This window comes from Staurois parvus, unplaced genomic scaffold (genome assembly GCF_062004578.1).
Source record: "Staurois parvus isolate SC_StPar_1 unplaced genomic scaffold, SC_StPar_1.0 ptg000397l, whole genome shotgun sequence".
NCBI lineage: Eukaryota > Metazoa > Chordata > Amphibia > Anura > Ranidae > Staurois > Staurois parvus.
In genome coordinates this window covers 2,777,822-2,791,409 of record NW_028318193.1, presented here as the reverse complement: position 1 = coordinate 2,791,409, position 13,588 = coordinate 2,777,822, and the positions used below count along the sequence as shown (strand labels likewise).

The window sequence follows — 13,588 nt, the reverse complement described above, 5'->3', positions numbered from 1 at the left end:
GGTAAATAGGGTGGTTGAACAAAACAATCATCTATGGGCCACCTAAGAGGCAGATTTAGTTGGGCAAACTGTGGTGCACAGCAAGCTTTATTTGCTGTGCTTTCCAACTTCTTGGGAGATATATGAAACTCTTATGGGTTCAATCTACCAACAACTGAAATATCATTTTTGGCTGAACTGAGCCTTTAAGACCAATCAGTTGATAACAGACTAAAATAAAGACTGTTTAGTGGTTTTGTACATATTTAATTTTTTTTTTTAAATAGAATTCACATATCCAAAAAAAGTTTAATTTTTATTAGGAAATCATATCAGTCAAACCAGCCAGCAGGTTTAGAGCCAAGCTCCTTTTCACATACTGTAAAGTTTCTGTAACTACAGTTTTGTAAAAAAAAGCATGTTGATTACAACTCCACCTGAATGTGTCATCAGACCAGTAACTCATCATTTATCACATTGCATGGCCGAAGTTTCAATCAGGATATGTGGAAAGGGGATCACTTATATTGTGCAGTCTCTTGAGCCAACCCAAAGTTCACTGGAAATAGTTTTGTGTGCGCGCTCGTGTTTTGCATTGGTTACAGCCAGGTGTGTGCGATCAGCCTAAACAAATCAATGACAGGCTGACACTGTCTGCAGCTGTTCGCAAGGAATTGTGTTCATTTTCAGAAAAAATGAAAAGGTGAACTAAGCCTTTAAGTATCATCTTTGCTCACCGCAACCACTTCAATATTTCTAGGCTATAAGCATAAAACCTAAAATCTGAGTGAGTTGCTATGTGTACCAAAATTGTTAATCTCTGAAGAAGTCAAAAGAAGTGCCACTGCCAGTGTAAGATATCATCAATCTCTTATCTTAAGTAGCTCTTATATTAAAGTAGAAATTCAGTCAAATCCTTGCTATGCATTAACCTGCTCTCACCCCCATTTTAACTACCCTGTGAAAGGAAAGATGTCCATACTTGCCTATGCTGAGAGCACTCCGGTTTGGTCACATGATCTCTCCAGCTGTCAGCTTCAGTGAAGAGGAGAGATCACCAACAAAGGCTGCAGAGCCTATGCAGTGAGGTTACCCATAAGCTTACTATGGGGCATCTGTTGTTGGCTGTCCCTCTACATTGATACCAGAAGTGGGAGCTGATCATGAGATTGGACAGAAGTGCCCTCAGAATAGTTTAAGCATAGACATCTTTCCTTCCACAGGGTAGTTAGAATAGGCTTAGAATGGGAATGTTTAAGTATGGTTAGGATTTTACAGGACTTCCACTTTAAGTGTTATGTAGAGCCCAAATTTTTTTTTTAGATTTCCTTGCACTTCCTGGCCTGCTTATGATTAGACATGAATCTTTCAAAACAGCAACACAGACAGAAATAAAAATGCTTTTTTAATAGGAGTATGTTAGAATTCCTTTTAGATTTATATTTTTGTCTTTGTACCTTAGCAGTTTTATTAGAAAGGGAAGAAAAAAATCTGCATGTCAGCGGGAAACAAATAGAAGATAAATTTGTTGAACAAGTATGCAAAAAATAAATTATGTGCACACAATAAATAATATCAATGATATACATGACACAGGTTTATAAAAAAAAGAAAGAAAAACTTTTATTTTTTTTTAAATGTTACCCTGACCATTTATTTATTCAACATACAAGTCTCTTTATGTTCAGCATTTACTACAAGGCTATCTTAAGTATTTTAATAAGGTGGCATGTTAACTCTCACCTACCTCAAACACATATCTACTCAAACCAATATGTCAAAAACGGAGAAACTGAAACATTCTGGCCACTGTCATACATAACTAACAGGAAAAACAATTCAGGAAATAAGGCACTACAGTATATTTAAACGTATGCAACAGCTGTGTGTATTCATATACTATTTGTATACATATATACACCTCTAAAAACATACTTAAAGCACCAAATGGAAGCCTATGGAACCAATGTTTGTATTCAGCTAGAAGCCATGGTTAAGTCATGTGCAATTAATATTGTCTTGTAAAGTGCAGCTTGTACAATATAATTAAATAAATTACATTAGAAAAAGATGGTGTGTAATGCCAAACAGATACATTAAAGTGGAACTCCAGCCAAACAGCTAAAATACAACGTTTAAAAGACTCGTCATTCCATTTAGCCAGTCAAGTCATTCATAAACCCTGCCTCACTGCACAGTCAGGATTGACTAGTCATTCTGCAGTTCCTGGGTCTGCTCTGCTATGAATGGTCATCACTGCACTTCTGTGCTCCTTCCTCCTGTACATTGCCTATATTGGCAGCATTGTACAATGCAATAGGGACTCTATAGCTCACATATCTGCTCAGCAGGTTTTTTTTTTTTTTAATGTTTAGATGCATGAGGGGGATATAAAAACAGAATTTAGGTAGTTATAATAGAATTCATTTAAAAGACATTCATGATTTTAAATACATAACTGGGCTAAAGTTTGTTTTTAATATATATATATATATATTTATTTTTTTTTACGAAGTTCCACTTTAAGTTACAGTACAAGAGACACACACTGATTATTCAATAAGCAATGCAAACAGGAAAGTGCCAAGTGTAAAGTGGAGTAATCATAGCATCCAATCAAAAGACAAACCAGATAGCAAATACACAGATTCTGAGCAGTTGCTTTGGGTATTACACTTCAGACTTTGCTCCTGTGCCACTATATTGAATAATCCAGAAAGTGAATAATTTTCCCACTAAAACAGTAAAATGCATAAATAATTATGGTAAAGAAACGCTAGCATAAACAAATGTAACAATGCATGTAATAATGAAAATATTCCTAAAAGGTTTATACCTTAAATAATAATATATCCCATCAGCAGAGCAGCTTTTTTAAAGAAATGTTGTGATGTGAAAAGAAAAAAACAAAACATGACATAACTGCAGGCACCATAAGGTACCAGTACTCACAACAGCTTTACATTTGCGCTCACAAGCACTCCAGGTATGTATAGAAATGTCCCACAAAGCTTTCCTTCTATGTGCTGGAGGCCATAACCCAACTTCATACCTCAAAATCAATCCTCTATACTTGTTTACTCTATCCAAATGCTGGAACATTTCTACATTAGGGGTGCCCACTCTACAATCATGAGATGGCCAGTATTTGCATGCTGTATTTAGAGGTCCCTTTGAGTGCTTCTGAGGGCAGTTACCATGGATCCCTGCCCCCCCTTTTCCCCAAGTATACTGAAAGAACATCTAATTCCAAAAACTATTTTTTTTTCTGTATTGCAGTTTATAAGTCCTTAAAATGTGATAGCTGAATTAGCTTTCATTTTTCAAGAACATTTACAGCAAGTAGAAAAAATATCTGTTGATCGTGACAGACATGCATTTTCTATGTCACATCCAAGTGAGCTGTAAACACACAGAACCTTATTACTGTGCAAACCACTAACTCTTCAATCCGACATGTAATGGAGAAAAACACGGGCAGGCATGTTTGAAGTGCAGCCTGTGCGACAACCATGGCGCCCACCAAAAGTATAGAAAAAAAAAAGCTTAGTCGTGAAGGAAAAAGTGTTATTCAGATTACAGGTGAAAATAGCTGGCTGAACAAAAATTAAACAAAAACGAATTCCTCCATCCACACAAATGTGGTGGATGGTGTTATCACCCTCCGGGACATTGTATTCCAATAGCTGGACCCTACACTCAGAACACAATGATCAGCAGCTGAAGCCGCTAATGGAGAAAAATTTTGCAACATCACTTCGACAGAAGTCAAACAATCGACTTATGTTGAGTGGGGATGGCCACACATCAATCGAAATTACTCCGGTCCCTGCTGAACCGTCTGAATTTCAGTGTATGCCCAGCTTAAGGACTGGTAAGATGCAATATATTACAGGTTTGTTTTCGGGTTTAGTTATGTTTTAATGGTGCCTGCACTTATGTAATAATGTTTTGCATTTCTTACCCCATCACGGATTTACCCAAAAGGTGTCAGTGCACACTAGTCATTATGTGCACCTGAAAAGACATGCAGTAGCACACATGATGCTGGTCTTCTTCAAACATAAAATTTCTGCTCTTGTATGCAAACCATTCATTGTTATGCTCAGAACTATGAGGGCTGTATTGGGCCTGTTCATTCAGTTGTATTAAATAGTAGCTACGGAAGATACTTTAAAACAGAGATTCACTGAACACTATAGTAGCCGTGTTGCAGGCCTTTCACTGCCAACCTTCCCATCTGAAAATAGCCAGTAAGCAAGGGTCTGGACAGTATACAGCCCTTTTCTCTCTGTGCAAAGTAATAAATTAACAAGGTAAGATGGATATTTTTTTTAAGGAAAGATATATCCATACAGGAGCAGACTCTTTAGTTGGAAAAAAAAAAAAAAAAAAAAGAAGGAGTAGAACATTGTGTTCAGACAAAATCAATTACCACTAAACCAAAATGTCAGATTTTTTTTCAGGGTAGAGAATGTCTACACCGTCAAAGGTTTGCTAATGCCAAATGGAGAATCTGTACTTTTGAAAATGGTTTTAGATTGCCAAATTTTCAGTACGCTAGCCAGTGAAAATCTTTTAATTAGATTTTTAGTACTCAAAATGCTGTTTAGAAAAACATGCACAAGTCTGCCTAGGTATGGACAATATTGTCCACTGTTAGTACTAGAGCAAATACGAAGAAAAAAAAAAAAAAAACCCTCAACTTTTCTAGAATGTTCTATATAATCCAAATGAGACATCCACAAATAAAAAACAGCAACAGTAGCTTTACACATTTAACAGAAACTCCATGGTACGCTATGTCAATGAAATAATTACATTTCAAGATTTAATTGAACTTCTAACAAAGTAAAACATAGGTGAAATAAAAAAAACCCCAAAAAAACAAAAAATAAAAAACACATTTATAAACAGGAATATTCATAACTTGGTTTTGTCATTTACGTTAGGAATATTAAAAAGGTCAAGTACTGCAGATTCATACAAATATTTCATTTCTAGATCATGGTCAACTTAAACTATTTTGCAGCAAAAAGAAGTTTCACTATAGCTACTATATGAGGCTGTAAGATGACACATTAAATAACATGTATTTTCTATATAGTCTTACAGTTATTTGGCGCTATGTCAAAACAATTATAACCTTGAAAACAAGATTCACATTTAAAACAAGTAAAAAAAAAATGACTAGAAGATAATTGTAGAGAACTTTTCAATAAAAATGACACATAAGAGTCAGTGCACTGCAAGGTACTGAGTGACTTACCTCCTAACACATAGGTTCATTTACATATGCATGCTAAAGGTACCCACAGATACACTAAAAATATTCAGACATATCATATATAGTTCATGTAATCCTACAATCAAACTAAAGAATGTGAACAATGGCACAAAGAAAAAAAAGAATTGACTGAGAAGTTCCAGCCAGGATGATAGACTTGATGGTAACGTCAGGAATTGTTTGTGATCACTTCTAGCCTATACAGTCTGATCATTATCAATATCAAACACACACATAGGGACAGAGACTTCCTAATGTCCATGGGTACCCTCAGCACAGGTTTTTCTAACTGCCAATGGAAACAAATATGAAAGGCAATAAGGCAACAACAGTTTGTCTTTTCTGCTTAAGACAACATTTGTATGTACATTCTGGCCCCTAACTGCACATGTAAAAAAAAAAAAAAAAAAAAATCACTGTTTTAAATTCCCTAGAATTCAATATTGTTCCTTATATAAGGAGCTTATGGCTTCCAGATGGGACTTATACTTAAAACAGAATTCTAAGCTGCCTAGGACATCACTGAAGGCAAACATTAAAAAATCAATAGTAATGCATTAACTATACTTTTTTTTGGCAAAATAAACGTTACAATGGCATTTTCAAAAAAAGGAACTCTAGTTAGGGTTGCCATATTTTATGTGTTTTTTTGCATGCAAGTTTTGACCATATGTGTGTGTGTATACATATATATATTTTGTTAAAATGCCAGTTTGGGATTGTCATAGCCACCTAATCAATTATGAGACTGCTATGATATAAACTAATGGTTTTGAATCATGTCCACTATTCACAACAAACGGTATGTATATTTGCAATAAAGGGCAACTTCACTTATAGAGGGTGGATTTGTTATTTTTTGTTTTGGAGTGAAGTAACATTTAAAGCAGAATTCCAGTTGATTTAAAAAAAAAAAAAAAAATAAGTCAGTAGCTACAAAAACCGTAGCTGCCGACTTTTAAAATTCAGACACTTAACTGTCCCTTGGTCCAGCGGTGACCTCACTATGGCTTGTTTCACCAGCCATCTTCTCTCCCCGGCATCTTCAGTGTGGGCACCCGGCTGTGACAGCTTGCGGCTTCACAGCTGGTTGCCCACTGCGCTTAGTCAATTACAGTGGGAGCAGGTACTGGTCAAATTCGGGTACCCACTTCCCAAAGGTGCCAATCCTTAATGGGGAGCGGGGGAGAATGCATTAAAGTGGAACTTCCTCTTTTGGGTGGAGCTCCACTTTAAATGATTCCACGATTATGGAACGCGTTTCATCTTTGCTGTGGTTATGGTAAAGGTGGAAAGTTTTTTCCTTAGATGCATTTTATGCATTAAGATGAAAAACCTTTGTCCAGCACCCCCTACCCCACATTTTTACTTACCTGAGCCCAATCTCTATTCAACACTGTGCCTGAGAGCATCGGTTCTCTCCACTCTTCCTCACTGACCATGGAGGCAGCAGGAGGAGCCATTGGCCTCCTGCTGCTGACAATCACAGCCTGTGGAGGAGAGAGCAGGACAGGGCCAAGCTATGCTGTGTGCGTCTACGGACACACAGAGCGTGGCTCTGGATCGAGCCCACACAAGTGCACCCATAGCACACTGCTATGGGGACACTCTGTAGGGGGGGAGGTGCCAGGAGCACCAGCAGGGGACCCGAGAAGTGGAGGATCAGGGCTGCTCTGTGCAAAACCATTGCAAAGAGCAGGTAAGTATGACATATTAAAAATATTAATAATAGGTTTACAATCACTTTAATGCTAATCTAACAGTTAATAGGTATTTTAAGGTCACCACAGCCAACACAGGACATCTGGAACACATTAGGTTCGGCTTTTATCTACTTAGCGAATCTGCAGGGTATGTGCCGCAATGAATGTTCTAATCAGTCATTGACTAACATCAGCTAAGAATAGAAAAGGTACGCATACCAAGCGCAAACGTGGACAGCTACCAGAACATAAAAGGTGAAAGTACTCTGTGTAAGACTACTTAATGCTTCAGAAAAGAGACACTGCCCCCACCTAGCAAGTCACTGAACTGTAGCCATAAATGAAGGACATTATATATTTCTTTGGGGGTCAGTTAAAACAGGTTTATAATGGCAGCTTCTTCATTTCAATGCTCCCAGGTGCCCTTTTAACTATCTAACCAATAATTAAACTATCTGACCAATAATGATCTAATAATGTAGGCAATGGGAAGTGCTACTTATAGCAGCTGTTAAAAGAGAAATTAACTCTGGAAGCTTTGGCCATAAAAGGCAGGCAGAGGTCAAAAGACTAATCCCCAAGTATTGCTTATGCAACTGATTTCTCATTACGGACTTACTGTGCCTTGTTCTACATTGTGTGTCTGTGTGGGGACAGCCATCCTAGCAGAGGCAGGATGTTGCTTCCTTATGTCAGAACCACTAGCAAAGGGGCATTTTCTGGGAAATGCTTAGGCACATTTAACATTTCTAAATTTTTAATTTTGGAGTTCGGTTGAACTTTAGGAGCCTTGCATTACGTAAAAGGAAGAATCCATTTATCTACTATGTGCAACATCTATTTTCACCCTTTCATATCCTCCAATAAGTATATGCACAGACCTGCAAGTAATCCAACAAAAATATTGCTTATAGACAATATAAAGGGTATTTCCTGGAAAAAAGGAGGTGACAGACCTCCACATTTCTACAAAATGAAGAGAATAGATCCTAATAGGACCAGATTTTGTCTGTAGTTTCACATTCAAAACCTATCTACAGAATATATGTATGCTACTTTAATTGGATGAATAATATCTTTGGCAATTAAAGTGAACACTGCTGCGCATGTTGGCATTACGGCTATTGGCAACTTTCATGATTCTGTTGTAAACTGTCCTGAGAAGTCAATAATTCAAGTAGTGGTTACAGATAAATAAGAATTGAATGTTTTGGATCATACAGATGTGGCACCATTTCAAGAGATTCAGCATCCAATTCAAACTTTCAGGAGCCACTAGTAATAGTTGAGGCACTACTGGCTGAAAAATAGATTACTAGTCTTTGAAGACAAAAACTGAATTATGGTTCAACTCACAAAATGACACTATTTTAAAGTGGAATTGTAGTCTTAAAAACAAAAAATAGCAAGCTGGAAGGCATTTTATTACATACTATGTCCTATCTGCAATAAAGGATTCTCGCTCTTCCTCATTTCAGTCTTAATTTACTTTACACTGTACACTAAGCTAAGCATGTGCAGCTCAGTGTACAATTCCAGCATCTGAGAGGTGCGGAAATGAAATAAATCCAGCATGACTATCGACATCCTGCTACCAGCCAATGAGGACGGCTGAAGAAGGGCTGGGAAGAAGATGACAGGGCTGGCAAGAGAGTTTGCAATGTTGAATTGGAGGGGAGTATTGACAGATTTTAGTTCTGCTTTAACTATAGAAACAGCATTAAAACTTCATATGGATGATTTTTCAGAGAACAGCAAATCTAAATTATTTTTGGTTGGAGTAACAAATAGCAACTGTGGCATCAATTACAGAGATTTCTCTGTTTCTGCCTTGTCATTGGAGCAGAAGCAGAGAAGGAAATGGAGAAGGAAATTCAATTTACTTTCCTTCATTAACATGGAAAAGGATTAGAATGATAGCAAAGTTTCTATTACAGTCTGTGTCACTACTTAGAATGTCTCTGGGGCAGGAAGAGGGGACATCTTCCGTGTGCCAGGGAATGACAGGAAGTGAAAGCAAATCTCCTACGCAGGGATTCAAACTGCAATAAGAACCTGCTAGAGGTTCTGTCTACCCCCAAATATATTAAAAACTAACTTGTCCTTAAAAACTGACACTGCAAATATGATTGGCTAGTGAGAAACACTAACACTTTCCTTCTCTCCAGCATTTGACTCTTCCACAAAAATATGCATCTTTTATGCAACTCTCAAGACAGTCATTTACAAATTTGAGTACTAAATCAGATACAAACATAGCTGTACTTGAACATTTTTGTTGCCAAGTGGGACTGGACTTCAATAAAGATTCAATATGCAGTCTCATTGTTAACTTGGTACAGAGAATAGATTGGGAGGAATTCAAACAAAATGTCAGAGAATACTAAAATATGTGCATTCCTTAACACATCAAAGTGGAACTTTAAGCAAAATTAAATTATGACCCATTCTAATCCTCCCCCCTACACAATATAAAAAGCTGATCTATTTATTATTTTGAATTGCCTTTCTTTAAAATTAAACTCACCCCTGCCTTTTGCATAGGTAAAAATGTTGTTAGCCTTCTCTTGCAGCCTCCCAGGATACTAGCATCACATTTTCCTGGAGGCATGAACTTCCACATAGTAATGGAAGAAGGATCTGGCACTACATGATCAAGGGGAAACTGCAAGAACTGGGAAAAGACAGCCAGCTCCCAAAAATGTAAAGATGGTGGCACTGGACCAGGTGTCCAGAGGTGGTTTAAAATAGAACAATGCTGAATTCACTGGGCATGCAAGTATTTTTATTAAGGATTACCTTGCTTAAAAAGATAAGAAGAAACTTTATTTTTTTCTCTTTTACAATGAAGGTGGAATTTCTCCTTTAACGTTTGATTAATTTTTTGGGGCTTTAGGCAGCTACAATGGTTTTGAAGAAGACTATATTAATAAGGTCATCATTTACATAATCTTGTATGGAGTGAGAGTATAGCTGTATATAACCAATAGAAACCAAACTTAAAGTTTGGCTATGCTATGGACATTCAAATCTTTACACATTGCGAACAACCACTCTGAAGACATTTTGCCATCGGAGACACTAAGAGAAGAATTCATCTTCCTTGGCTAAGCCTGGCAGCCTGCCAACCTTCTAAAGCAAGCAAACAGCAGGTTCTGACCTAAGCCCCTTTCACATGGGCAAACTCCGCAAAGCGGATCCGCCTGCTCAGCAGGGAATCTGTCCTCTGATCCACACTGAGCAGGCAGATGACAGCTCTGTGTCCGCTCCGCTTGTGCAGAGCAAACAGAGAAAAAGCCAGCTGTTCTCTGAGGCGGTTGAATGTAAACGGACCGCCTGTCCATTCACATCCAACTGTCATCCGATCTGCTAGACAGATAGGGAACGGATCCCCCATCAGTCTGTGTTTAGCAGATTGGATGCAGGTGGCTGAAAACGGACACATGTCCGTTTACATCCACCTCACCATAGAAAACAATGGAAGGTCCGATCAGGTCTGCCTGTCTGTTTTTTGGATTGGTCCACCCAGTGAAAGAGGCCTAAAACCTGACTTCATTCTACGTTGTGATGTTTGAGGATGAATTGCATTACAGTGTCTGAAGCTACAGAGGTCAGAGAGGGATTGTTATAAGTGCATTTACTACTTGTTCAGAATATGTGAATACTAAAAGGGTCCATTCACATGTATATTACTGCCTGATACTTGAATGCACATACCACGGTACCATTTATTTTGAATGGCACCCTAACACACCAAAACAGTAGTGAGCAATGTGCCCCCAGCACTGCAGGGCACCACGGTGCAAATTCAATGCCATTTATAAAAATGGGTCATGTATTTAACTTGCATAGCGTCAAGGCAGTGTATCCATTTTGAATGGGCTGCCAAAGCATCACAATGCAGCCAATGTGTGATTCAACACACTGCAACACATTCCTGTGTGCAGCTGTGAATGGGCCCATAATGTCCATAACCTGGCCACAGGTTCACATTACATTTACTGTAGACAGATTAGTAAAGAGGCTGGCTGCTATGAATTACTCCACACTACATATCATCACTGTGATTTACACTATAATAATATGCATGCTTTCAACTACTGGTGTACTTGTCTTAGAATCTCTTCTCTAATGTAGTAAAACCTTGTTGTGTACACTGCTGGTTCCTTCCAGAGGTTAGAAGACTTTGCATTGATTTCAGCAGGGTACATATTTCAGTTCAGTGGTGCACATAATATTTCCAACTGATTGAAGGAAACCAGCCTCCAACTTTCATTTTACAATGCAGTTGAGAATTAAAAGAAGAAAAAAAAAATCTAAGGGATGGACAACAAAACCACTGCTTTTATGTCAGGCACAATAATAAATATGGCTCACTGGGGTTGCCAACTAGAACTGCAAAAGATGCCTTAACCCCTATCCAGGATCCAGTATGTTTATGAAACCTCAAGGACTGACCTGTGCAGTGATTGTGATGAAAACATGGCACTATCCTGTATTCTAACTAACTGTATTAACTTTGCACAATGTTCTTTAGATTTTCCAAAACTAATATGGCTGTGTTGTGGTGAAAAAATGTGTATCCAATCTGGCAGGACCTTGCACTACACTTTTGGTAATTCCAACGTGTGGTAAGCTTAGTGATTGGGAAGTGTGAGATACATACAAATGTGATCATTCATAAAACAAATCAAATTGTCACTAGGTGATATACAATGGCGCTTAGTGTTTTTATCACCCAACAATAAAATAACTGACATATCGCTTCTCAAACATGTCAAGCTAACTGGTACACAATATATTACCAATTTTTACTGCAAATGTTTGTTGTAATTATATCTTACTGCTACACATACAGAATGCGTAAAGAGATTCACATGAACTTCAATGCTGATGATGCTTGACCACGTTTTCTCCCTACAATAGCAGGACTCTTTATGATTTCTTCAGTAACTGGTACAGGAGTTTTCCATATATAGATTGGTTCTTTGACAAAGGCTTTAGAGGGAGACACAGGATTTGTCAAGTCTTCGCGTTCCAATCCAAGCACTCATTTGATTGTCTAACCAATGGGAGTCTAGTCTTTAGCCTACACTTCTAGGAAGGGAATGGCAATTCAAATAATGTTCCAAAATAAACATACAAAATATTACAAATAAAAAAGAAGCAGCAATTCTGGGCATATCCAGCTGGGAGTGCACCATGAAGAGGTGGCTTTATGGTCTGCCTTTGGGGGTGGTACGGAAAGCAAAGCATCAAATGGTACTGTGCTCTACAGTCCATCTTCTGGAATTCTGCGTTTTATTGATGATAAAGCTCTCCAGTACACAGTATTACCCCCTACAGGTCTGTTTCAAGCTTTAGGCGGTCCCCTATCCTTACCACGGCATACCCGTCCGTGTCCTTTTCCGTTTCTTTTTACAAAGGCAGTATATAGGCAATCCAAATAACCCTAAAAAGAAATGAGAGTTTGGGTTAAAAGACACACCAATTTGCTTTATCACTAGAAATAGTATTAACATCAATCTGGTCTCACACAGAGAGATATAAATGTAAACTACAGAATTCCTTCATCACAATTAGTGTTGTTGAACTCAATGGATAAAATGAAAAGAATATTGCAGCACAGTGGTTAAGGGGTTAGCACTTCCACCTAACAGCACTAGGGTTGTCCATTTAAATCCCAACATAGGCACTGCATGCCTGGAGTTTGCATGTTCTCCCTGTGCCTGTGTGGGTTTCCTCTCAAACTCCAAAGACATGCTGGTAGGTCAATTGGCTCCTGTCTGAATTGGTCCTGGTATGTTTATAAATGTAAGTTAGGGACGTTAGACTGTAAGCTCCTTGAGGACAGGGAGTGATAAGAATGGAAAATTATATAACATACGCACACATATATATATATATATATATATATATATATATATATATATATATATATATACAGTCATGGCCGAAATTGTTGGCACCCTTGATATTTTTCCTGAAAATCAAGTATTTCACACAAAAAAGGTATTGCATTAACACATGTTTTGCTATACACATGTTTATTCCCTTTGTATGTATTGGAACAAATATAAAACAGAGGCAGAAAAGCAAATATGACATAATGTCACACAAAACCCCAAAAATGGGCTGGACAAAAGTATTGGCACCCTTAACTTAATATTTGGTTGCACACCCTTTGGAAAACATAACTGAAATCAGTCGCTTCCTATAACCATCAATAAGCTTCTGACACCTCTCACCCGGAATTTTGGACCACTCTTCCTTTGCAAACAGCTCCAGGTCTCTCTTATTGGAAGGACACCTTTTCCCAACAGCAATTTTAAGATCTCTCCACAGGTGTTCAATGGGATTTAGATCTGGGCTCATTGCTGGCCACTTCAGAACTCTCCAGCGCTTCTTTGCCATCCATTTCTGAGTGCTTTTTGACGTATGTTTGGGGTCATTGTCCTGCTGGAAGACCCAGGATCTTGGACGCAAACCCAGCTTTCTGACACTGGGCCCTACAGTGCGACCCAAAATCCTTTGGTAATCCTCAGATTTCATGATGCCTTGCACACAGTCAAGGCACCCAGTGCCAGAGGCAGCAAAACAACCCCAAAACATCATTGAA

General features: G+C 38.1%; 1 protein-coding gene across 1 annotated transcript in view; it reads right to left on the bottom strand.

Annotated features, from left to right (window-relative positions):
- Window positions 1-1,576: 1,576 nt before the first annotated feature.
- The window catches only part of RNF217 (ring finger protein 217), a 123,156-nt gene continuing 111,144 nt past the window's right edge, over window positions 1,577-13,588 (bottom strand). The window contains exon 6 of the mRNA XM_089686438.1: window positions 1,577-12,421. Within this exon, the coding sequence (XP_089542564.1) occupies window positions 12,348-12,421 (74 nt within the window). The 3' untranslated portion in view covers window positions 1,577-12,347. The remainder of the gene's footprint in view (window positions 12,422-13,588) is intronic.